General features: G+C 34.7%; 3 protein-coding genes across 3 annotated transcripts in view; all 3 read left to right on the top strand.

The window, feature by feature from the left end:
• The window catches only part of PIR121 (transcription activator), a 22,684-nt gene extending 17,335 nt beyond the window's left edge, over positions 1-5,349 (top strand). The window contains exons 26-30 of the mRNA XM_021426458.2: positions 1,863-1,990; positions 2,598-2,805; positions 3,274-3,446; positions 4,330-4,536; positions 4,978-5,349. Coding sequence (XP_021282133.1) covers positions 1,863-1,990; positions 2,598-2,805; positions 3,274-3,446; positions 4,330-4,536; positions 4,978-5,172 — 911 coding nt within the window. The 3' untranslated portion in view covers positions 5,173-5,349. The remainder of the gene's footprint in view (positions 1-1,862; positions 1,991-2,597; positions 2,806-3,273; positions 3,447-4,329; positions 4,537-4,977) is intronic.
• Positions 5,350-8,954: 3,605 nt separating this feature from the next.
• On the top strand, positions 8,955-14,016 carry LOC110415380 (Leucine-rich repeat protein kinase family protein). Its single transcript, XM_021427012.2, has 3 exons — positions 8,955-9,451; positions 9,592-12,662; positions 13,050-14,016. The coding sequence occupies exons 2-3, from the start codon at positions 9,656-9,658 to the stop codon at positions 13,409-13,411; spliced, it is 3,369 nt and encodes a 1,122-aa protein (XP_021282687.1). The 5' UTR covers positions 8,955-9,451; positions 9,592-9,655; the 3' UTR covers positions 13,412-14,016.
• Positions 14,017-16,278: 2,262 nt separating this feature from the next.
• SEC (Tetratricopeptide repeat (TPR)-like superfamily protein) lies at positions 16,279-25,138 on the top strand. The gene is made up of 27 exons (XM_021425925.2): positions 16,279-16,704; positions 17,161-17,306; positions 17,388-17,486; positions 17,596-17,646; positions 17,760-17,876; positions 18,049-18,105; positions 18,599-18,718; positions 18,955-19,017; positions 19,122-19,200; positions 19,638-19,747; positions 19,855-19,908; positions 20,000-20,067; positions 20,163-20,265; positions 20,378-20,580; positions 20,810-20,906; positions 22,235-22,306; positions 22,443-22,519; positions 22,606-22,807; positions 22,932-23,099; positions 23,346-23,456; positions 23,533-23,619; positions 23,702-23,829; positions 23,911-23,993; positions 24,080-24,185; positions 24,275-24,421; positions 24,569-24,689; positions 24,790-25,138. Exons 1-27 carry the CDS (start codon positions 16,506-16,508, stop codon positions 24,901-24,903), a joined length of 2,982 nt encoding a protein of 993 aa, XP_021281600.1. The 5' UTR covers positions 16,279-16,505; the 3' UTR covers positions 24,904-25,138.
• Positions 25,139-25,284: the final 146 nt, after the last annotated feature.

Raw genomic sequence — 25,284 nt, 5'->3', positions numbered from 1 at the left:
AGTTGTCTCTCTAGGTATTTCTACTGCTTCGGATAGGTTTGCTTATGGTCTTGTTGAGCCCATCCGTTTACCTCCACCACCCCTAGTTGGTCGACTATTCAACTTCCAACAAGTCACCTTAGTATACCTTAGCTTCCCACAATGATCACAATGTAAATGATACTTGTCTGATGGACCTTAGTTACTGACTTTCAGCTGCTCACGAAAGGAATTTGCAACTAACCTCGCCTTGTCTGCTGAAACTGTGTGTATCATGGCACTTCTTCGACTTTCTTCTTGCTGCACATATGAATAGGTCTGCCTTAAAGAAGGCAAAGGATTCTTACCAGGTACCTGAACCCCATATTTGATCATATTCCATATTTAAACCAGCAAGAAAATCATATATGCGTTCTTTTTCCACTAATTTTTGAAATTTGGTTGCATTTTCAAACGTACTGCTTGGAAATCTTGGTAATAGTTGAGTTGCTGCCATAAACCACTCAATTCAGCAAAGTATCGAGCACTAGTCATCTCACCTTGATTCGTCTCATGCACCTTATTCCGCAACTAATAAATCTGTGCATCGTTGCCTTCTTGAGAATGGGTTTGAGATGTTGCATTCCAAATCTTAGATGCAGTATTCAGCAACAGATAACCTCAGGCAATTTGAGGTTGCATGGAATTAATGAGCCATGACATTACAGGAGAGTATTCAGATTCCTACTGGTTATAGGTGGGATTGTTGATGTCTGGCTTTTGTTTATCTCTAGTAACATATCCTTTTAGACTTCTAGCTTGGATGAACAATAGACAAGATATTGACCACGTAAGATAATTAGTTCCATCTAGCTTTACGGGACTGATTTGTAATGAGGGATTCTCACCAATCAAACCAGCCTTTTTTCAGTAGTTGTTTTCTTCCCATTAGCCATGATTTGAAACACCAGTCAAGCAAGGCTTCTGGCGGCTGTCAAGAGTAGCAAACAAGATTCCCCTACTGCTGAGCAATAAAAAATATGGCTCCTTTAGTTGGCAGAAGCTCTAATACCATGTTAGGAGGAAAAACAAGAGAGGTGTTTATTCTCTATCATAAAAAAATTATTTTACAGCAGCCTATGTTAACCCTAAAACAGCCCTAAAACAAGAAGTTATCACAAATATAGAAAGCATAATATTAGGCCCTAATAATCAGTCACAAAAATACAATAATTCGTAAAATTATTCCTAAAAGATCTCTACCAAACACCAGTCAACATGACATTTCTATAGAACATTTTTAGGAAGTCAAAGCAATTTATGAATGTGAGTTTCCGTAATGGTTGTTGATGCAAAACGCAGAACTTTCCAAGAATGTGCATCACCATTAATTTTTAAAGTGCAAATTCTAGGTGTTTTTATCATTTACAGAGAAGGTAAACAAAGTTATTGTGGTGGCCTTTACCGAGTTCCACAAAATGATTTGGCAGACTTTCCTTTATTTATATTTCTGGACTTTAGTGCTAAGCCAGAATACTGGTGGGAAATTTTTGGTGTGTAAAATTCTTAAGGGAACAAACTCAATGCATGTTAAAAGTAAATTTGCTTTATGAAAGTTGTTGACTTTCAACTAGGTTCACTGCCCAATGACCTATGATCACTGTGAACAGCATACTTTGCACTGCTAGCTACTCTTGGACCAGATAGGTTGCAAATGAAAATTTGAGGGTTGATTGAGGGTTGAAATCTAATCATGTCCTTTCTTTGGTACTACATTCATATATTAATAATCATTATCCTCGGGAATTTTTTCTTTCATCCTTTCTGTTCTTGGGTGGAACGAAGGGTGTAGGCAGTATCTGCATCTTATCTTTTCACTTGTATACTGAATTCTCTATATGCAGGATGTATGAGGCTCGTTAAAGAGCAACTCAGTTGGGGAACAAAATCAGAGCTAAAAGCAGAAGTTCTTCGCGGAATAAAGGAGATTGGAAGCGTATTATATTGGATGGGGCTCCTTGATATTGTTTTGGTTAGTATAAAAAATTCTCCATGTAGTGAGTGTTACTCCAACTACTTGCAGGGGAACACATATGATTTGGAAATGTCTGAAAGATATAGCGAACTCTTTGGCATGTGAGGCTGCTACTAAAAATAATGCGGTTATGCATCTAGCTTAAAATAAATTGGCAATAGGTGCAAAAGAGCAATCTGAATGTAAGGCCACAATATTTTAAACTTAAATTAATATAATATTACAACAAAGTACATGATTATATATCTGTTCAATTCATTTCCTATTCTGTATGTCAAGTATGAAACATTTATTTGAGAAAATATAGGTGCACAAAAGAATCAACAGTTCCTGCCCGTCTTAGAATCGATAAGAAAGCAAATTAATAAATGAGTACAATCATGGATGTTTGAGTATGCTTAAGGTGGTGGTGAAGTCCTTTTCGCTCTCTTATCTCTTGCATCCCATCACAAACCTGATGGACACATTGATATTTTATACCTTATTATGTTTAACCTTATATGATGTTGCATGACAATTCTAATCATTAACTCATTGCATCAGTTTCTGAGTTGATTGTATCTGTGTTGTTTCTGCTTCTAATTGTTGCAAGCTTGCTTTACAGAGAGAGTTAGATACCACACATTTCATGCAAACAGCACCTTGGTTGGGCTTGCGTCCTGGTGCAGATGGGCAAACATTGCAATCACAAAATGGTGGAGATAGCCCTGTTGTCAACCTCTTCAAATCTGCTACTACTGCAATTGTGTCAAATCCTAGGTGCCCAAATCCAACCTCGTTTTACACTATGTCAAAGCAGGCAGAAGCTGCAGGTCTGTAATTGCATATACTTTAGTATTGCTGATTCTGTATGATTCATCAAGGCTACTTACCATTCACTAAACAGCAGAAATTTGTCAATTATCAAGTTGAACAATCCACAAATGTCACTTTGAATCTAAGGAACACTTTCTGCCCTTGTCTCTTAGAAATAGGAAAGCATGCAAAACCTTTGACATTTAGGTTAATGAAAATCAAGAAAAATGTTTTTAAACCAATATAGACCTTAAACTTTTCAAGGAAAATGGTTAACTGTTGACAGCAACCATGGTGGAATGGGTGGTCAAATGGTTACATTAACATGATGCAGTAAGTGTTTATGTAATCATTAATATCCCACTCTTGAATAAGCAGTGACTATCTCTATGTTGCCTGTAGAAGTTTATGCCATGTTCTAAGTTTGTGTACTTTTCTTGGTGCTTCTCTGTTCTAAAGGTTGTTGTGTCTTCCTTGTGCTGCAGATCTTTTGTACAAGGCTAACTTGAATACTGGAAGTGTGTTGGAATACGCCCTTGCATTTACAAGTGCAGCATTAGATAAATATTGCAGTAAATGGAGTGCTGCTCCCAAGACTGGGTTCATTGACATCACAACTTCAAAGGATTTCTATCGTATATATAGTGGCCTCCAAATTGTAAGGAACAACCTTTAATTACCCTGAACGTGAAAATATCCGTATCTTTAATGATGATGGATCTTGACAGCTAAATTTCATAATCTTGCAATGTCTGAAACTTTTTAAGAGGGGTGTATGTTGGTTGGTAATTATTTTTTTCTCCGCTTGAGTTGCATTTAGTTGGAAGAAAAGAGGAAAGTTTGCTGCTTTATCTTGCTGTAGCTCAACCTGTTAGAGAAAAATAGACAGCAAAAGATCTCATAAGTTTTGTTATAATAAGATGCATCTGATGTTACCCTTTCATGAACTAGTAAAAATTACAACTCCAGAAGTTGTTGAATTTTGCCTGACACTGTAGAGAATATATAAATTACATGCATCTTGTCACTTTTTTATTAAATTGATTTTTCCAAAAGGATCATTGAACACAACCTCTTTAATATATTGCTTTAATGGCAAAATGTTGTTCCGATATTAGTGATTTGATCTCTAAGCATAAACATACTGCTTTAATATATCTTCTGGCTGGATTTACCTGCTGGATTGGCTCCCAATTCTAGATTTTATGACACATCTTTTCGTCCAATATAATTCTGTAATGATGGATCACATTATCAATGCTTCCATGTTTGGATAAGAGTATGTTTATGACAATACAACTTTGCTATTTATTCCAGCAGTGTAAGCTGTGAGCTTCAACTTCTAGTTTGAAAGCTGTCTTATTTCTATTTAAGTATCCTTGTAACAGCTTGACTAAAACTTGTGAAGTGCTATATCAGTATGGTTCACCTATCCTCACAGAGTTGCATGAACTCTTTAACTCTGCATCTTGTTGACCCTGAATTGTATTATTTCTAGTATCTTTTGCTACAACTGATCTTTTCTGCTTCTTGGGCCATAGGGATATCTGGAACAGTCTGTTCAATTACAGCCAAACAATCACGATATGCTGGGTGACTCAGTTGCTTGGGGTGGTTGTACCATAATATACTTGCTGGGGCAACAGCTGCATTTTGAGCTATTTGATTTTTCATATCAAATCCTAAATGTTGCAGAAGTTGAAGCTGTATCAATCACACAAACACATAAAAGTCCTCATTTTGGCCAGGTACAAAATTCTACATCTAAATCTGCATTTAAAAAAAAAAAAATAGTTATCTGTCAATGTATATAGAAAACCGACTTCGTTTTTTTCTCCCCTTCTGCTTATGACCAATTCTTCCTAGAATGAAGTTTGATTTGAGGTTTTGGGGCTCTAGGACCGAGCTAACTCAGAATGAGTCTTTTACCTATCACTACTATTATGGTGGTGTAGTTTTGAGTCGCATAATATTATGAGGCTTGTGTTGCCGAAATAACCAGAAATTGCTTTCTTGCATGTGTCTCAATTCTTCATATGAGTTGTTGCCAATGTCGACATAGACTAGATTTTTGCCACCAAAAAGTTCATGAAGTTATAAAATTGAATTAGAAATCATAGTGATTTTCCTCCAGTTTGCTTGTCACTTTGTATATGGTCTATTGCTGACTGCATTAATATTTTGAAAAGGGATGGGATACCTTGTTAGAAGCAATGAAGAAAGCAAGAAGGTTGAACAATCACGTATTTTCAATGCTGAAAGCACGTTGCCCTCTCGAAGACAAAACAGCTTGCGCTATCAAGCAAAGTGGTGCCCCTCTGCATCGGATTAAGTTCGAGAATACTGTTTCTGCATTTGAAACCCTACCGCAGAAGAGTACCTGAATGAGTTTATCTGTCTCCTCATTATGTAATGTGTAGGTATTTAAAGTTTTCCGAAGTTGTTATATACTTGGGATGGAACAAAATGTATATATATCCCACGCAGATAGTCGATGTGAAAAAAAGTCAATGAGCTCATGTATAACACTCATCATCAACATATGGAATGATTAATTCTAATTCAATTTTGTAAGTGGATACCTGGCATGCATGCAAAATTCATTCTTCTTCTGCCATTGCAATGGTTAGGCCATTGCTATGTTGTTTAGTGTAAAGAAGCTCTAAGCAAACAGCCAAAGTGCTTAGCAGCTTTCACAATTTCCATGACTTTCTCCACATTCTGTCTCCATGTCTGAAATTTGTCGATTGATTCATGGATCTACAGATAAACATTGAATTACTTGTTCTTGCCATGTCAGTCAAGCTGTCCAGGGAACATCTGATAACATGGAAGATAAGAGAAAGGCATTTGAACCCAAGAAAGAGGGGAGCAGAAGGATTCAGTGTACCATAAAAAGGAAATGCAAAGTGTACCTAATGAAAAGGGTCAATGCACCATACAAAAAAGACAAAACAAATGAAAAGAGTGTACTAAAGAAAAGAGGTCAAAGGGGATTATAAAATCTACCCACCAACAACAATTTCTTTTGGGAACAAACTTAGCTTACCAACTAATGAAGGAAAATTTCAAGCTCACAAAGTGTATTATAGAATTCTTTTCATAGATGGAGATAACATAAATTTATATAATTTAATTATTTTATAATAACTAGACATGATTGGTTGTTATGTGCTTCTAATGCCATATCTTGCCATGTTGATTATATGATCAAAAGCACCTGTCCTTCATGCCTTCATGGGCGGTGCTAATTTGGCATCTTTAGACAAAAGCAAGATAATTAAACAATTTTCTTTCTTTTTTCTTTTGTAAAGGAAAACGACTGTTAGAATTCAACAATGGATATATCATATTGCTATTATTTGTTCTTGATTTCTTGCCACTCTGGTGAACAAGAACAATATGAAGTAGCAATATCATTTTGTTCAATATGGTCATATTCAACCCATCTTTAACTAGCATGAACATGTATATATATACTACTTGACTTTGAGTTTTCAACTAAACATCTATACAATTCCTTTTTTTAACTATTTTTTATATATTTTTATCATTTTTTAAACTAACTAAAGTCTTAAAAAATAAAAATATGGGGGTTTTTTTTTTTAGATCGAGAAAAACTTATTTTCTAGTATTTGAAGATAATCTCATAATACCAAAAGAATTGTTTTTAGATAGGTTAATATCCAACTATACAAAATGCAATAATCTTCCCATTATTTCTTCTTGGCAAGTTTAGATTGGATTAGGGAGAACAACAAAAATAATAATGCAAAAAGCCCCAATAATTGATGCCAAACTATTGAGCTAAGTGTAGCTTGCAAGCAAAAACTTTAGAATTTTGCAAAGGACAATAATAGGGGAAAAATGCAAAAAGCTTATTCAAAGGCCACAAAATGAGGCAGGTGCACACCCAACTGAGGCCAGAGAAAGTCAAATGTTTCAACATCAAAGCATGTAAATCCACTTTGGGTTAAATGTTATCACACACAAGAAAAAAACAACAGTGGCCCCATAAGAGCAAACTTGGTGGTTTGCTTGCTTTGACTCATCCATTATAACGTCAAAAGTCTCATAATTCACCCCATTCAATCAACTGTTCCAATCGACTCATTAAACATGGCAGGAATAGTCTATTTTATTTATCATTTTTTCTTTTTTGGGTTGGGGGAGAAAATAATATTAGCAGTATAATAGCCATACCAGCCTCTCAAATGGGGATATGGACTTGATCAAATAGTAACTTGTTAAATAATTAACAACAACTATCATCAATATCTTAGCTAGCTATCTCAACTGTTTTGGAGAGAATAAAAGTTTGAGTTATGGTTTATCTTATAAATATATTAATATTTGCCTAAATCCATATAATTTTTTAAATACAGATAGACTTATCATATAGGAGCTTGTCACATACATAACAACAACTAATTAATCAACTATTTTGAAGAGAAAATTTCATGGACATAAATAAGTAACCCTAAAACCCAATACCCAAATCTATATTAACGTGATTAAATCAGGTTAAATATTTTATATATAAAAAAAATCCACCAACAAGAGAAGAGATATCCCAAAATATAAATGATATGCACAACAGCAAAAGAAGTGTCTAATTTGATAAGAGAGTGCTTTGCAAAGTGGAGGCTGGAAATCTTGACAACCACACCTGGGAGATGGAGAGGACCCCAGCAGCCTATATGCAAAATATGTTAAAAGAAATAATTTAAACATTCTTTTCATTTGGCTTTTGCCCACCATCTAAGTATTGTAACATTCTCACACGTATAAAAAGAGTAGATAGTACTATACAAATGTGATTACTAGGACAATTTTAATGTTATTTTAAAAGAAAACTATGTGATGTTTGAGGGAAACCGTCAGCAATGACAAAGCATGTGTAATGTGGAAAAACTAAAGAAAAAAAAATAAAAAATTTATGGTGTTATAGTAGTGGAAATCATAGGTGTAAAATGGGGATAACCTTACTATGTCAGAAATGGCATATCATTTCATCATTGACTAGGGGTTGGAAGGGGAATGAGGTTTTATTCAAAGTTATCATTGTGAGAAAGACCAATGGGGTTTTGCCCATTTTCATTAAGGACGGTAAGGAATGGATGAAAATGGAAAAGGGCTTGCCTAGCTAGGTGAAAATGCAAATTTGACCAGCTCCTAAAGTGTACTATGTAATGATTATGGATGAAGAAAATAAGATTTTGTGCAGCACAGTTGTTTGGACTTTCCCTTAGCATAACACATCTGACTGGCCATCTGTTTTACTTCTTTGAATCTATTATCTAGATCCTAACTAAGATGACAAATTTGACCTGGATGGGATGAAATAATAATTTATGATGGTAAAAAGTTATGTTATCTACAAGAAAAAGTACTTGGGTAAGTTAGGTGTAGAAGAAAACCCATTCATTCCATGACCAAATTCTGAGTAATTCAGAATTTGAAGTTGACTTGAGCACAGATTTTATACTTATAATAACAATATAGAGGGGAGACAAGATGGAGAAATATCATTAATTTTTTGACATGAGGGGGGAGGGAACATAGAGATAGCCAGTTTCCCAATGTGCAGGGGAGGAGGGAGAAAACTAAGGCAACCCATAAACCATCCCTGGCAGCTTCTCTAGCTAGGAGAACAAAATCATGTTGGTTTTATTCCAAGAAGTTTTCAAGTCATAGTTTATTACTATTGAAAGAATCTATGAAGTCTAGCAACTCACAACTTGAATTATATAATTGGTTATTTTAATCGTTTTACACTTCTTTTTTTGGCCAAGAACCTCTTTAGAGTTTCGGTTCATGTATAAGGAGTGGAAGAGTTTAAATTGGCGTGTAAATTTTGTAGAGTTACCTCAAATTAAACAAAAGTTGGATTTATATTTTAACTTCAATTCCACTAGATGTGATAGTGTAGAAACCTACTCATGTATTAAAATAAGGAAGAGTACTAACAACTTAAGTCATTGGTTTAGTACATGGTAACCTTGTTTCTATTGTAAGCAAGTTGATGGCTTAAAAATTCATCAATTTCTAGACTATAAACCACCCTATGCACCTAACCTAGATTAAAATTGGTTGGCTGTAAGCCATGGGAGTGCACTGAAACCCATAACAGAAGCCTTTTCAGTCGTGGAAAAGAATGAGAAAAGGAGGAATAAAAGTATAAAACCCTGAAAGAAAAGAGTTTTAAGAAAAAAAAAACAGAGTTCCGGTTAACTTTTTTGAAGCACTAAAAAAAAATGCAAAGAGATGGAGTGAGAGAGAAGAGAAAAAAGAGCACGGTCATGCTTTGTCGGCCATCCCTTTCCTACATATCCTTCACATCTCCACCAAGCAAAAGAAAGATTTTCTTCAAATCATTCTGAACATAGACAAATTGAAAACACTTGGCCTTTCTAAGTTGCTTTTAACATAATCCTAGAAAAAGAAAGCTGTTAGTTTATTGAACTTTGAGTCCATATCACAAAAGACCAATAAGAAACTGCATAGAAGAAACAGTTCATATTTAATGCAGCCCCAGTTCATAGTTGCAATCAAAGTTTGAGCCTCGGAGGTTTCCTTGTATAAATATTTTCTGGGAAACTCATAAAACTTTTCCTGCAGTAGTTGTTTTCCTTGGAAGGGTTCTACATGAACTCCATAGAGGTATGTCAAAGACTTTCTTTTTGTTGTTCTATTGTTTAAGTTGTATAGAGTTGTTTACTGTTTATTCCATGCTTTAATTCCATTCATCTTATAACTTATGTATATATATTGATAGTTTGAAACTCTCCTTTCAACTTCAGGCTGGGTTTGTGGGAACCTGATGATCATGTCATGGGAGTAGATTTATATGTATCTGGATAGTTCATGTTTCTGGGATTTGGTTTGAGTCCTTTCAGCCTTAATATTTCTATTCTTCATGTGAATGCACCTTTGGATATGGAGAGATCATTATCATGTAGACTGTTCACTGTTTTTATTCTTATTCATGTCCTTTGGGTTCATCAATCCATAGGGCTCAACTCTGAGGGTCAATATCTTCTTGATATTAAGAGTAACCTTGTTGACAAGTTCAATTTTCTGGGTAATTGGAACCCCAATGATCCAACTCCTTGTGGCTGGGAAGGTGTGAATTGCACCACCCTTGATTATTACAATCCTGTAGTCCAGTCTCTTAATTTGAGTTCAATGAACCTTTCTGGTTTTTTGTCCCCAAGCATTGGTGGATTGGTTCAGTTGACTTCCCTTGATCTTTCTTCCAATGGGTTGTCTCGGAACATTCCTAAAGAGATTGGAAATTGTTCAAGTTTGGAGGTTCTCAATCTAAACAACAACAAATTCGAAGCCCATATTCCCAAAGAACTAGGCAGCCTTTCTTGTTTGGAAACTCTAAATATATTCAACAATAGATTATCAGGGCCTTTACCTGAAGAGATTGGAAATCTTTCTTCTTTGACACAATTGGTTGCATATAGCAACAACTTTAGTGGATCATTGCCGAGTTCTCTTGGAAACCTTAAGAGACTGAAAAGTTTTCGAGCAGGGGAGAATTTGTTGACAGGAAGTTTACCATCAGAAATAGGTTCATGTGAGAGCTTGCAATATCTTGGTCTTGCACAAAACGCATTGACCGGCAAAATACCAAAAGAGATTGGAATGCTTAAGAACTTGAAAGAGTTAATCCTTTGGGATAATCAGCTCTCAGGGTCCATTCCACAGGAGCTTGGAAATTGTACAAATTTGAGCATTCTTGCTCTCTATGACAACAAGCTTGTTGGAATGGTACCCAAGGAGCTTGGGAACCTTATGAATCTCAAGTGGTTATACCTCTACAGAAACCAATTGAATGGAACAATTCCAAGGGAGATTGGGAATCTTTCTTTTGCAGAAGAAATTGATTTCTCGGAGAATATGTTAACTGGAGAGATACCAGTTGAGTTCAGCAAGATAAAGGGGTTGCGTTTGCTTTATCTTTTTGAGAACCAGCTTACAGGTGTTATTCCTGTTGAGCTTACCACTTTGAAGAATTTGACAAGGCTTGATCTCTCCATAAATTCTCTCGCTGGTCCTATTCCTATGGGATTCCAATATCTGACAGAATTGATCATGTTGCAGCTCTTTGACAATTCATTGAGTGGTAGCATTCCTCAAAAACTCGGGGTTTCTAGCTCACTTTGGGTAGTTGATTTATCAGACAATCAACTAGAAGGAAGTATCCCTCGTCATCTTTGCAGAAACTCTAACCTGATCTTTCTGAACCTGGGGTCAAACAAGCTTACTGGAAACATCCCATCTGGTGTTACAAACTGCAAAAAACTAGTTCAACTTCTTTTAGTTGGAAACAGCCTGACAGGAAGTTTTCCATCTAGTCTGTGCAAATTGGTAAACCTGTCTGCGGTTGAACTGGACCAGAACAAGTTCAGTGGACCAATTCCTTCGGAGATTGGAAACTGCAAAACCTTGCAAAGGCTACACCTTTCATATAACTACTTTACATCAAAGTTGCCAAGAGAGATTGGTAATCTTTCCCAGTTGGTGACCTTTAACATCTCATCCAACTCTCTCACTGGAACCATACCACCAGAAACTTTTAACTGCAAAATGCTTCAACGACTTGATCTCAACCGGAATAGATTTACAGGCAATTTACCTGAGGAGGTGGGAACACTATCTCAGTTGGAGCTTCTCAAGCTTTCAGACAATCATCTGTCAGGGGTAATAACTCCAGCACTAGGAAATCTCATTCGTTTAACTGAGTTACAAATGGGTGGCAACTCATTTTCCGGTAATATACCAGCTGAATTAGGTGCCCTCTCCAGCTTGCAAATTGCATTGAATCTCAGCTATAACAATCTCTCTGGAGTAATCCCTCCTGAGCTTGGGAACCTTGTTTTACTGGAAAACCTTCTGCTCAATAACAACCATTTGACTGGTGAAATCCCAGGTTCTTTTGGGAATCTATCAAGCTTACTCGGATGCAACTTTTCCTATAATGACTTAAAAGGGCCTATACCTTCTCTACCACGCCTCCAAAACATGTCTACCAGCAGCTTTTTTGAGAACAATGGTCTCTGCGGTGGACCTCTTGATGGTTGTAATCCACTACCATCTTCATTCTTTCTTCTTCCAGATACAGAAAATAAAGGTACCCGTTTAGGTAAAGTTGTGGCTATAGTTGCAGCAGCCGTTGGTGGGGTTTCTCTTATTTTAATAGTAGTTATTATATATTTCATGAGACGCCCTGTTGAAATAGTTGCTCCTTTGCAAGAAAAACCTTCTGCTGCTCGAGTTTCAGACATTTACTTTTCCCCAAAGGAAGGATTCACTTTCCAGGACTTGCTTGCAGCCACTGACAATTTTGATGAGCGCTTTGTTGTTGGTAGGGGAGCTTGTGGAACTGTATATAAAGCCGTCTTACCAAGGGGTCATGTGATTGCCGTTAAGAAGCTTGCATCCAACAGGGAGGGCAACAATAACGTGGACAACAGCTTCCGCGCTGAAATTCTAACATTGGGGAATATCAGGCACCGAAATATTGTGAAGCTTTATGGTTTCTGCTACCACCAAGGTTCCAATCTGCTTCTTTATGAATACATGTCAAGAGGCAGTTTGGGAGAGCTGCTTCATGGGGCATCTTGCAATCTTGATTGGAGGACAAGATTCCTGATTGCCTTGGGGGCTGCTCAAGGTCTTGCTTATTTGCATCATGATTGCAAGCCTAGAATTTTTCACCGCGATATAAAGTCCAATAACATTTTGCTTGATGACAAGTTTGAAGCTCATGTTGGTGACTTCGGATTGGCAAAAGTTATTGACATGCCTCAATCCAAGTCAGTGTCTGCAATTGCAGGTTCTTACGGCTACATTGCTCCAGGTAAGCAATCTCTTGTAACCCTTTCATTTACAATTTATTTGTTTGAAGTTTAAAACTTCTGCTTCTTTTTGGCCAAATCATGCTGTCAATATAAATATCAGAAGTAACATCATGCTTGAACTAGTGAATAAATCCATCAGCGGTGCTAGTTTTACTGTTATACATATCCAAGTTGATGAGTTCCATGTTTACATGCTTAAAATCTGTTGCAAAAGGATAGTGAATATATGAAATTCTTGCTCGAAATATTGGCATTTATGGCTTCCATACTCTGCCATCAAATTTTACTCCATCAGAACGTTGCAATCATTTAAGACATTTTAACTGCTAAGCATGGTTTTTTTTTTTTTTTTTGAAAGGTTGATAAGCGTGGTTATTTAAATGCAGAATATGCATACACCATGAAAGTCACAGAGAAATGTGACATCTATAGCTATGGAGTTGTCCTATTGGAGTTGCTGACAGGCAGAACACCGGTTCAACCTCTAGACCAAGGCGGTGATCTGGTAACATGGGTGAGAAATTACATCAGAGATCATTCATTGTCACCAGGAATACTTGATGCTCGGTTGAATCAACAAGATGAGAGTACCATCTCTCATATGATAATAGTCCTGAAAATTGCTTTGATATGCACAAGCATGTCTCCTTTTGAAAGACCAACAATGCGGGAAGTTGTTTTGATGCTCATCGAGTCCAACAGGCGCGAAAGCCACTTCGATACCTCACCTAGTCATGACACTGATTGACTTGGATGAACCCTGATATATTGTAGGTATAATAATTTTGATTAACCAGGATGATTTTTTTTTTTTTTTGTGTTTACAGCTGTATTTATAGAAAATAGCAGACTCTCCTCGTATATTCCCTCATACATAGAACATGATCCTCACTCTTATTACAGTCTTACTCTTTGCCTATCGTATGCATGGGAATGTGATCACCTTGCCTACCAGGGATTAAGAAGTAACATTCTCCATGTGACCTACCCCTTTATCCCTGTTTACTCACATGTCAGAACCTCCAATTATGAGGTTGATCTATCCTCCAATTGGACTGTATATAAAGTTAACAGAAAGGAATGAAGAAGATGGATTCTTAAGGAGGTGAACTGACCATCTAAAAAGGCGCAATGCCACCTTCACCAACCCACCACGTACCACCCAATTTGGGAGTTGATAAGCACTGAGCAGCAAAAGAAAGCAACCTATGGCAGGCTTCAAATCATACTTTTACGTAAGCAAATCAGCACCTTTATTCCTTATAGCCACAAATAGTTGGATCACCACGCGGCAGGCATATGCCACCGAAGTCACATCCACACTCTCTCCTCCGTTTTGTCAAACTCGAAATATAGTGTAGCATTGGCTGCTGCGGACTTTCCTAGCTTTCAAACTAATTGTAATACTCATGTATCATATGACATCTCACCCTTTCACCCTTTCAGGTTTGGAATCATAATCTTCTGACGTCTGCAAGTACAAATATGAAGGTGGTAAATTTCATATAATATTCTGTGGGTTTTTTTTATTAATATTGTTTATATAACTAATTTTGTTTAATAAATTTATCAAAATACTCCAATTCAAAGTTAATTTATTTGTTTACACTTACAGTATATTTATAATTTTTTAAATAAAATTAACAATCTAATCCTTTTGAGAACAGAATTTATTTATAGAGTGTTTATTGAGAAAAAAAATATCTATATAATATTCAATTGAGTAAAAAAAACACAAAATTCATGTGAATGAATAGTTTTTTTTTCTTTAAAAAATTTTGCCAATAATATTTAAAAGAAAAATAGTATTAAAGATTTGGGTTGAAAAGGAATGGGCCTAAAGTGTCGCTTAGCTGGGCCCAAAAATGGAAATAATGAAAGATATTAAACTTCCAATCTGTTATGGGGAATTGCCAAAATTTTGATTAGAAATCATAGTCTAAATTAGGCCACATTAGTTAATGAAAAAAATACCCATACCAAAAATTATTTATTTGAATTACCATTAACATATATATTTTTAATTCCAATATGTCAAAGTCATTAAACCCTATGACTAAATTGACAACAATTTGCATTCAAAAAAAATATTGACAGCAATTTATTTTGATAATGTCTCTTTTTTTAAATAAATAAATAAATAATTTTGGTTTTGAAAAGAGATAAGTTTAAAAGGGCTATTTGAATCTGAACATTTGCTAATAAGATGGGAGAGATCTCTATATTCCATGAGATGTGAGAGCTCTATTTTTTCTTTAGCTCTTTAATTAAGATGGAAATCCAAAAATAAGTGAATAAGCAGCATTATCAAAGGTATAGTATTATTTTGTGGCCAAGGATAAGCTTTAAGTCCCTCATCATTTGATTCCAAATTTCCAATTAAATTATTTGAACTTGATTATACATGGATTCAAAAAAAATATACTTGTCATTTTTATACACAACGAATGATTAATGTCCGAGATAAAACATGTTAATCTCATTTTTTTGGCATGTTATCCAAAAATGTCTCTGACTTATTTAAAAGAATTCAAATTCTTTTTCCCTTATTATGTTTAATTGAATTTTTATATTTTATTTTGAGTTAAAAAAATTCTTTTGACTCATGGTGGACTAATTGTTTTTAGTTAAAATATTTTTTGTCATTATATGACACATGCTAATGTAACATATTAATATATTATAATGATGATAATGATGTAGCATATTGACCTCAATTCATGTGAATTATGTTTTGACTTATATAATTAATTAATTATAGATCATAAGAGATTATTTGATTTAAAATAAAATATAAAAGTTTTAGGAAATACAATAAAAAATAAAAATTTATTTCAATTCTTTTAAATAAATTAGAGGTTTTTTTCAATTATTTTGTCATTTATTTTTTCAAAAAAATTTTAACAATCTAGAAATTTAATGTCAAAGTTTTATATTTAAATTTTGAGATAAACAAGATGAAATGTACGAGATTATCGAAAAAAAAAGTTATATTTATTTAGATACGTAAAAATAATTAACATAAAATATTCTTTTCTAATACCTCAATCTATAAAAATTCTTTACAAAAAAATTAGAGAATTATTATAAAAACTCTTTTAACCAAATTAATCATAAGTTTAATAAATTACAATGTAACATATTATTTAGAATTTCATATCCACTTCAATTTTATTAAAATAATTTTGAAAAATTTCCTAAAGCACATGTCAATTTCATATATTTTTTTTTGAGAATGATTAGTATTAAATCCAAAAATTTATCCTAAAATTTAGGCACATATTATGCTAAATGTATCTTAGAGATCACGTAGAAGTTTCTCGAATTTTTCCTTTTTCAATCCATGACAATAAATAGAAAAATTAATTATTAAAATTCGAAAGTTTATTTTATTTCTAAATTTACCTAAAAATTTTACCTATTTAAGAGAGCAAAAGTAGAAGTAGAAAATCTACGGAACTGATCTTCAAACAACATACGTGTCAGTAACAAACCGAATCTACTTTTTTTGTTGTCCCCGTACCACCTAACGTCTAATTCTCCTCCGTACACGTACATATCAACGGCTCAGATTTCATCTCCCTTCTCTATATAAACTCTCCGACAACAGTCTCGCAAAATAGAGGAAAACTAGCTGAACAAAAAACCATAAAAAAGAGAAGAAAAGAAAAGAAGAAGAAAGCTCGACACAAGACGGGGGCGTGTAATCGAGTGCACTTCTTCTTGGGTAGCGGTTCATTCTCAGCCGTTTGATCTGATTGATTGATCTGATACACTTTCGAAACATTTTGCCTATTTCTTTTTGCTGTTTGATGATTGGATTTAGTTGAGGGAGATCGGAGATGTTGTCGTTGCAAAACGGAGTAGGGATCTCTAGGGCTGCTCCGTACGGCTCCGGAGTCATCGATCGAGCTGATGACACCACCGCCTCTGCGGCGGCGGCAGCGGCGGCTGCCGGAAAAGCAGCCGTTTATGCTGTGAAGCCGGAGCGGGCCTCTTCGCTTGGTATTGTGCCTCATAAAGGACATGATTCACATGAAGGTTAGTTTCTTCATTGTTTTTAGATATCAATATTCTTTCTAAATTATTGTTATTTCTTAGTTTTTTGGAGCTTCAATTTTCAATTTTTTCCTAAAAAAAAGGATTTTTAAAGCATGAAAATATTAGATTAATTGATTTCCCTCTTTTTCCTTTAACTTTTTCTTAAAGGAAGTTTGATTATAAAAACTTCTTTTTTGATTTTTAAAAATATATTTTCAGTTAGATCTGCTTTTTTTAATATTATTTGTTTGATACATAAATTTTAGACTTTTTATCCTTTCTTTTAACGAATTAATGTATTATCATTATTTTTATTAATTTTGAAAATTGATAAATTCGAAAATTTAAGCCTTTTTGAAGAATTTACTGTAATTTCCATTGTTAAATTCAAAATTGACAATGTGATGGTTTTTTGTTCCAATTGCTGACATGGCGGGTGCTTTGGCTTTGATGCAGTTGATGAAGATATGCACTTGGCTCTAGCTCATCAAATGTATAAATCTGGAAACTATAAACAGGCATTGGATCATAGCAATTCTGTTTACGAGCAGAGCCCGCTTCGTACTGATAATCTGCTTCTTTTGGGTGCTATTTATTATCAGGTTAAAGAGATTTTTTTTGTCTTCTTTTATATGGGATCATCTAGTTGTGTAGTTTTATAATCATTTTGTGTAAGTTTGCAGTTGCATGATTATGATATGTGCATTGCTAAAAATGAAGAAGCCCTTCGAATTGAGCCTCGTTTTGCTGAGTGTTATGGAAACATGGCAAATGCGTGGAAGGTACTTGTTAATCTTTATATCAATCTTTTGAAGCTAAATTAACATTGACTCTTATAAAAGATGGGTCTTTGAAGTACTGATGGAGGCGAATGTTTTCCTTTATGTGTAGGAAAAAGGCGATATTGATGTAGCTATTCGGTACTATATGATTGCTATTGAGGTTTGTATTTGTTTATACAACTTCTCTTTTGTTAGTTAAGTTTTATCTTCCTCCTTAGCTAACGAAATCTTTTGTTAGTTCATTGATCTTTGTTTGAACTTCCATTGCTGCAGCTCCGACCTAACTTTGCTGATGCATGGTCAAATTTAGCTAGTGCTTACATGCGAAAAGGGAGATTTAATGAGGCTGCACAGTGTTGCCGTCAGGCGCTTCAATTAAATCCACTTTTGGTATTATTTTTATCTGGTTGTACGTTATTATAATCCAGTTAAATATTCTAAACTTCTAATCAAACTGGAGTTTCTATTGATTTTTTGTTCTTGGTTCTTTAACAACTAAGTGAAATTCAGTGTTAAGGTTTCAGTAAAATTTTCTGACCTATGCTTATTAATTGCTTAACAGGTTGACGCTCACAGTAACCTTGGAAATCTGATGAAGGCACAAGGGTTGGTGCAAGAGGTTAGTGTCAAGACATGACATGTTTATACTGTTTGATAGCCCATCTAAGTAGTAGCCTGGAATGTCAATTCTTGGGCTATGGAATTCTGGTAAATGATATAATTCTTGCCTTTGGCAACTACCATGTTGAACATATGCAATTAGGGTTTGGTTAGACCTCGTTCTATTCATGTTATGGAGGAATTGGACTAATCTTTTGCCCACTGTGAGTGTGTATGCTCATTACTGGGTTAACCTGGCCTAGACTCTTACCATCCTGCCCAAACAAAATGCGAGAGGAAAACATCCTTCCCATATTTAGATTTTCGTAGTGTCTCTCTTTATCCGGTAAGTACTGATGGAAGTAATTCATGTGTGGAACTGTGTCTCGATATCACAGTTCAATACAGATATCAAGTTGTTATCTACAGGCCAGGGCTCAGTTGATGGTTGCTCTTGTTGTAACTTCCATCTGCAAAGACTCGAAATTGTCAGAATCTAATGTTTTGTGCAGGCATACAGTTGCTACCTTGAGGCTCTACGGATACAGCCAACTTTTGCCATTGCATGGTCAAATCTTGCGGGTCTTTTCATGGATTCGGGTGACTTAAATCGAGCCCTTCAGTATTACAAGGTATGCATAATCACCTATCTATCATTGTTTCTTTTGTTGTTTTTAAAACATGCTGTAATTTTCCATTGTCCTGTTTGCGAAAGATATGATATGACAAATTTTTCGTGTGCTGGTTGTTTTTAATCATTTTCTGTGAGATATAATCTACCATTTTCTCCCCCTTTCCCCCAGTTTTAGGTTTGAGAACTCTTGTCATGCAGTTATACTGATTTACATTTGTAAATTTCAAATTTCAGGAAGCTGTTAAACTCAAACCCACATTTCCGGATGCCTATTTAAATCTTGGGAATATTTATAAGGTAAGCCGTCTTGCCCTGTGCTCATAATGTTGGCTTGCTGCAAATGCCTGGACCAGTCTTCTTGTATTCGAGAAAAACAAGATATCTCTTCTACTTTTTTCCAGGCTTTGGGAATGCCTCAGGAGGCTATTGTTTGTTATCAGCGTGCTGTTCAGACTCGGCCAAACAATCCAATAGCTTTGGGTTAGTGCTACTACATCACATAGACCCCATTATATATGCTTAATCTTGTCCTTGATGAAAATTTGAAAGTATGAGATGTTCTATGGATTTTTTTTTTTTAATTTCCATTGTTGTGTTTAGGCAAAGGCAGCAAGGCCTGTTAGGTATTTTCTTTGACGCTATAATTTTTTTTTTGGTGCAGTAGCTTTCCTTCCCTCTTTTAATTGCTTATTTTCTTTCTTATATATTAACCCCAAAGTCACTAAATTTGTCGTTGCTGTGTATGGAAGGTGGGGTTCTAGCTGACATGATAAAACTGTGATTTATAGACCTTGTTATGATCTGTTACTTGGCTGAATATTTTTATTCTTAAAGCTATATGGATTTTTATAATATTATAACGATAGTCATATTAATTATGTTATTGAAGTAAGAAGTTATATGACCATATGGTGCAGGGAATCTGGCTAGTATGTACTATGAGCGAGGTCAACTGGATATGGCAATCCTTAATTATAAGCAAGCTATTGCCTGTGATCAAAGATTTTTGGAGGCTTACAATAATTTGGTTGGTTTTCTTTATTTGTGTCATCAGATATAAATATTATTGGTAGTTTCTATGCTTCGCTTTAAAGTAGTTGCTAACTGAATTTGCTTTTAATCAATGACTTGAAGGGAAATGCATTGAAAGATGTGGGTCGTGTTGATGAGGCGATTCAATGTTATAATGTAGGTTCTTTACTTGGACATATAAGTTTTATTTTCTCTCATTTACTGTTATTGATCTTTTTAGCTTAACTTTTTTCATTATTGGGTGAAGCAATGTCTCACTTTGCAACCTAATCACCCTCAAGCACTTACCAACCTTGGGAACATATATATGGAATGGTACGCTATCATCAATTTCTTGATGTCTAAATGATCAAATTGTTCAGTGCGTGATGAGTTTTTATTGAATGGGATTGATGTCTTGGAATTTGCAGGAACATGGTTGCTGCTGCTGCTTCTTACTATAAGGCTACGTTGGCTGTCACGACTGGGTTGTCTGCTCCATTCAACAACCTTGCTGTAATTTATAAGCAACAGGTTGTTCTTGGGTGTTCAATTTTCTGTTTTTGCTTTGATGCAAAATGGATGTTAGAGAGTCCCCTTCTTTCTTTGCCTCTGGTATTTAATGAGTATCCTATTTCTACTGTAGGGAAATTATGCAGAAGCTATATCTTGTTACAATGAGGTTTTGCGGATTGATCCCTTGGCAGCTGATGGGCTCGTAAATAGGGGTAACACTTACAAAGAGATTGGTAGAGTGAGTGAAGCAATTCAAGATTACATTCGTGCTATTAATATCCGGCCAAACATGGCTGAAGCCCATGCAAATCTGGCTTCTGCTTATAAGGATAGGTATTTTTCTTTGTTTCCAATCTTATTTTTCTGAGTAACCTTTGTAGCTCAAGGGAAAAAAAAAACCATTGGGGTTGATTTTTCATCCAAAATGAGGAAAAACAAATTCGATGCATTCAACTTAAATGCTATTTATGAGATCTTGTAACATTTGTTCTATTGGGGTGAGGAAAGTGCTTTTTTACATTTAACAATTTGGTGATTTGAGTTGGCTTTACTTGTAATTCAGCGGACGTGCGGAGGCTGCCGTCAAAAGCTATAAGCAGGCATTGCTTCTTCGACCTGATTTCCCTGAAGCTACATGTAACCTCCTACATACGTTACAGGTATTGATCATGGCCTGAGTTTCAATGCACTATGGAATTGGTTTAAGTTAGCTCAAAAAGTAACATTGCTATCCCTAGGTAAAAACTACATTTACATGCATTAGATGTCACTTTGGTGGAGTTTGGTACATTACAATGCAATGTGATTACAAGTAATGTGATTGCAAGCAATGTGATTACAGAGAAAATAACATTACAGTGTTTGGTATGTAAGCAAAATAATGATTAAAATGCAGGGAAGATAACATTGTAGTTTTGGTTTACAAGTACTTTAGTGGGAATGTAATGTTAATTGTCAAAATTACCCTTAATTATTAAAATATAAGTTTAATATATTTATATTTTATTATTAATTTTTATATAATATCATTTCTTAAATATATTTTTAATATCATATATTTTATTTTATTTACTATTATAATTTTATATTTTATTTTTAATATATTTATATTTTTGTTATTAATTTTTATATAATATCATTTCTTAATATATTTTTAATGTCATATATTTTATTTTTATTTACTATTATAATATTTATATTTTATTTTAATATATTTATATTTATATTATTAATTTTATATAATATCATATTTTAAATATATTTTAATGTCATATATTTTATTTTTATTTATTATTATAATTTTATATATTTTATTTTCATTTCTTTAATATATTTTTTATATTATATATTTTATTTTAATTTGTTTTACCTATATTATATAAATGTTAATTTTTTATATTTTATTTTATTTTAATTTTATTCTTATATTATATTTTATTTAATATTTTTATTTTAATTATAATATTATAAAATATTTTTAATAAGGTAATAAAATTGAAGGGTAAATGTTTTTAAGAACATGAGTGCAATGTAATGTGATTGCATGGTTTTGGACTGCAATCACATTACATCCATTGGCTGAATGTGATTGCATTGCAATCTTACATTACAGTGACTGTTTACAAAACAAACACTGCAATGTAATTTAATAAGCCACATTACAGGTAATGTGCTTTACATTGCAGTGTACCAAACGGACCCTTTATGTAGTAGCAGAAAGCTCTCATTGTACATGCCGCTTTCTTTCAAGGCATTCAACCTTTTCTAGGTGATCATGTTCTGAGTGTATACTCCTAGTAATTCTAAGAGTAATGATTGGTTGATTGAACTAAGGCTAAGATTTATGTAGTTTGCTTCATTGGTTATCTTTTGGGATTACTTCCTTGGAACTGACCTTACTTCAAAGTAACTCTGTGGATGAACTGGTTTTATGGGGAGAAACATATCGAATTGGGATCAACTCATGTAATTTGATTTGTATTTGCAGTGTGTATGCAGCTGGGAGGATCGTGATAAATTGTTTACTGAAGTTGAAAGCATTATTCGAAGACAGATTAATGTGAGTATTGATATGTATTCATTTTTTTCTTCTTCCTTGTGATTTATGTTATGTTATCTATTTTTAAGACTGGCAACTACTTCAATAGTATTTCCTGTTTTTAATGCACTTAACCGCAATAATTTCTTCATCTCAGATGTCAGTTCTTCCTAGCGTGCAACCCTTCCATGCTATAGCATATCCCATTGATCCAATGCTTGCACTTGATATAAGGTATAAATTACTTTTCAAAGCACCATATGTAATTTTACTGTGGTGAACTAGAGATTTTTATTGATATTTCTTCCCTTCTCTTGCAGCCGTAAATATGCTGCTCATTGCTCCTTGATTGCATCTCGTTTTACTCTTCCTCCTTTCAACCATCCTGCTCCAATTCCTATTAAGCGTAATGGTGGAAATGAGAGGCTTAAGGTGGGTTATGTGAGCAGTGACTTCGGCAATCACCCCTTGTCACACCTCATGGGATCGGTATTTGGCATGCACAACAGAGAAAATGTTGAGGTTGGTGTTTTATTGTTTGTTGGGGGGGGTGGGGTTGAGTTTAATCTCATTGTATTACAACTCTCTGGCTTTTGTGCATCCTATCTTTCGTGGTTAAACATAGACACGAACATGGTGTTTGCAGGTATTTTGCTATGCCTTGAGTCAAAATGATGGCACTGAATGGAGACAGCGCGTCCAGTCTGAAGCTGAGCATTTTATTGATGTCTCTGCCATGTCATCAGATGTTATTGCCAAACTGATTAATGAGGATGGAATACAGATCCTTATAAACCTGAATGGTTACACTAAGGTATATCATATTTAAATTTTTTCATCTTTTGAGGAATCTAATCTTATTGTCAGAGGCTTGCTAAAGTGATGTTATTATAATGAAAAAATCAATCTAAGTTCCTTTCTCTTGATATTTTGTTTTTTGTGGTGCCCATTTTTATGTGACATATGGTGCTGAGAAGTCTGCTCTGTTTACATTTCTGAATTTTCAACTTTATGAATACGAAATTTTAATATGGAATGATTTCCCTGCTCAATAATACAGGGGGCGAGGAATGAAATTTTTGCCATGCAGCCTGCACCTATACAGGTTTCATATATGGGATTTCCGGGGACTACTGGGGCAAATTACATTGATTACTTGGTGACTGATGAGGTAGGAATCAGTGCTTCACATAGACCTTCAATGATTCATATGTTCTTTGTTTAACTTGCTATTGGTTTGCTTTCAGTTTGTTTCACCTTTGCGCTATTCACATATTTATTCTGAGAAGCTTGTTCATCTCCCGCATTGCTATTTTGTGAATGATTATAAGCAGGTGAGTTAGTGAACTCTTATGATGTGCTTTAATCTTCATTTAGACAACAAAGACCTAATTCTATGACTATCAATGTTTGCAGAAAAATCGTGATGTGTTGGAACCAACTTGTTTGCACAAGCGATCAGACTATGGTCTTCCAGAAGATAAATTTATTTTTGCGTGCTTCAACCAATTGTATAAAATGGATCCTGAAATCTTTAATACTTGGTAATATGAGGATGATCTCAAGTTAACGCATCTGATATCCATATTTTGTCTTTTCACTTATATACTTCTTTGATGGTTCAGGTGTAATATTCTTAAGCGTGTACCCAATAGTGCACTTTGGCTTCTCAGATTCCCTGCTGCTGGAGAAATGAGACTGCGAGCATGTAGGTTCTACTATATCTTATTTTCTTATAAAAATGTAACATTCATAATGTGGGTTTCTTTATTGGTGATGTGGCTTTTGTTTCAGATGCTGTGGCACAAGGGTTACAGCCAGAGCAAATTATTTTCACTGATGTTGCCATGAAACATGAACATATCAGGCGTAGTGCTTTAGCAGATCTATTTCTTGACACGTAACTATTTTCTTCCCTTCTCTCTTTCATTGACAGCATTATTTTGATCTGCATTTCAGTAATGATGCTTGCATTATTCTTCTTTGTAGACCTTTATGCAATGCACATACTACTGGCACGGATATATTATGGGCTGGTTTACCTATGGTGACTCTGCCCCTTGAGAAAATGGCTACTAGGGTTGCTGGATCACTCTGTCTAGCTACTGGCTTGGGGGAGGAGATGATTGTGAACAGGTACGTGTTTGGAGTGTGTGGATTTGTATGTGGACATATTAAGTTTGATGGTCGTTAGATTTTGCAGTCAAGTTGGGCTGTATAATTCTCAAAATAATATGCCATTATGTAACACTTATGTTATTTTCATTTCTTCCTGCTTTACAGTATGAAGGAATATGAAGAAAGGGCTGTGTCTTTGGCATTAAATAGACCAAAGCTCCAGGCTCTTACCAATAAACTCAAGGCAGCTCGTTTAAGTTGCCCTCTGTTTGACACAGCACGCTGGGTAAGCTTTAGTTAAAGTCTCTGTTCATATATATATATATATGTATATTGCATTACGGGGTATGATAAGTGCTTAAACATTTACGTGTAAACCATGGCAGGTGCGGAATCTGGAGAGGTCATACTTCAAAATGTGGAATCTCTATTGCTCAGGGCAGCAGCCCCAGCACTTCAAAGTCACTGAGAATGACTTCGATTTCCCTTATAATAGATAGATAGAGGAACAAACGGGATTGTAAATAAGAAGCAAGAGGATATAGTAGAAAAAAAGAAGAAGAAAAAACCTATTTAGGAAAAAGATTGTTTTAGAGTTTATTCACAATGGAGTTGAGATGTGTTTCTGATATTTTTTATGCCAGATGCATCAAAATCTCTTGTCTTGCCCTATATTCAGACCAAGCGGCAAAGACTTACTGGTAGAAGAAATGAAATTTACTACAAGTTTTAATCCCCCTAATCTTTTAATGTTTCTTGCATAGAGATTTAAAGTAGTGGTTGCTGATGGAGAAAGGTCAGAAATGGCGGCCAACAAAAATTTTTGCAGATGACTTTGTGTCTTTTCCCGATTTTTCTTCAGCCCAGAATAAGTTGCTTTA

Source organism: Theobroma umbraticum, unplaced genomic scaffold (assembly GCF_002168275.2).
Source record: "Theobroma umbraticum cultivar Fairchild unplaced genomic scaffold, ASM216827v3 scaffold_147.0, whole genome shotgun sequence".
In the NCBI taxonomy this organism is placed as follows: Eukaryota; Viridiplantae; Streptophyta; class Magnoliopsida; order Malvales; family Malvaceae; genus Theobroma; species Theobroma umbraticum.
Note: the sequence above shows the minus strand (reverse complement) of the source record. Positions and strands in the feature narration are given on the sequence as shown.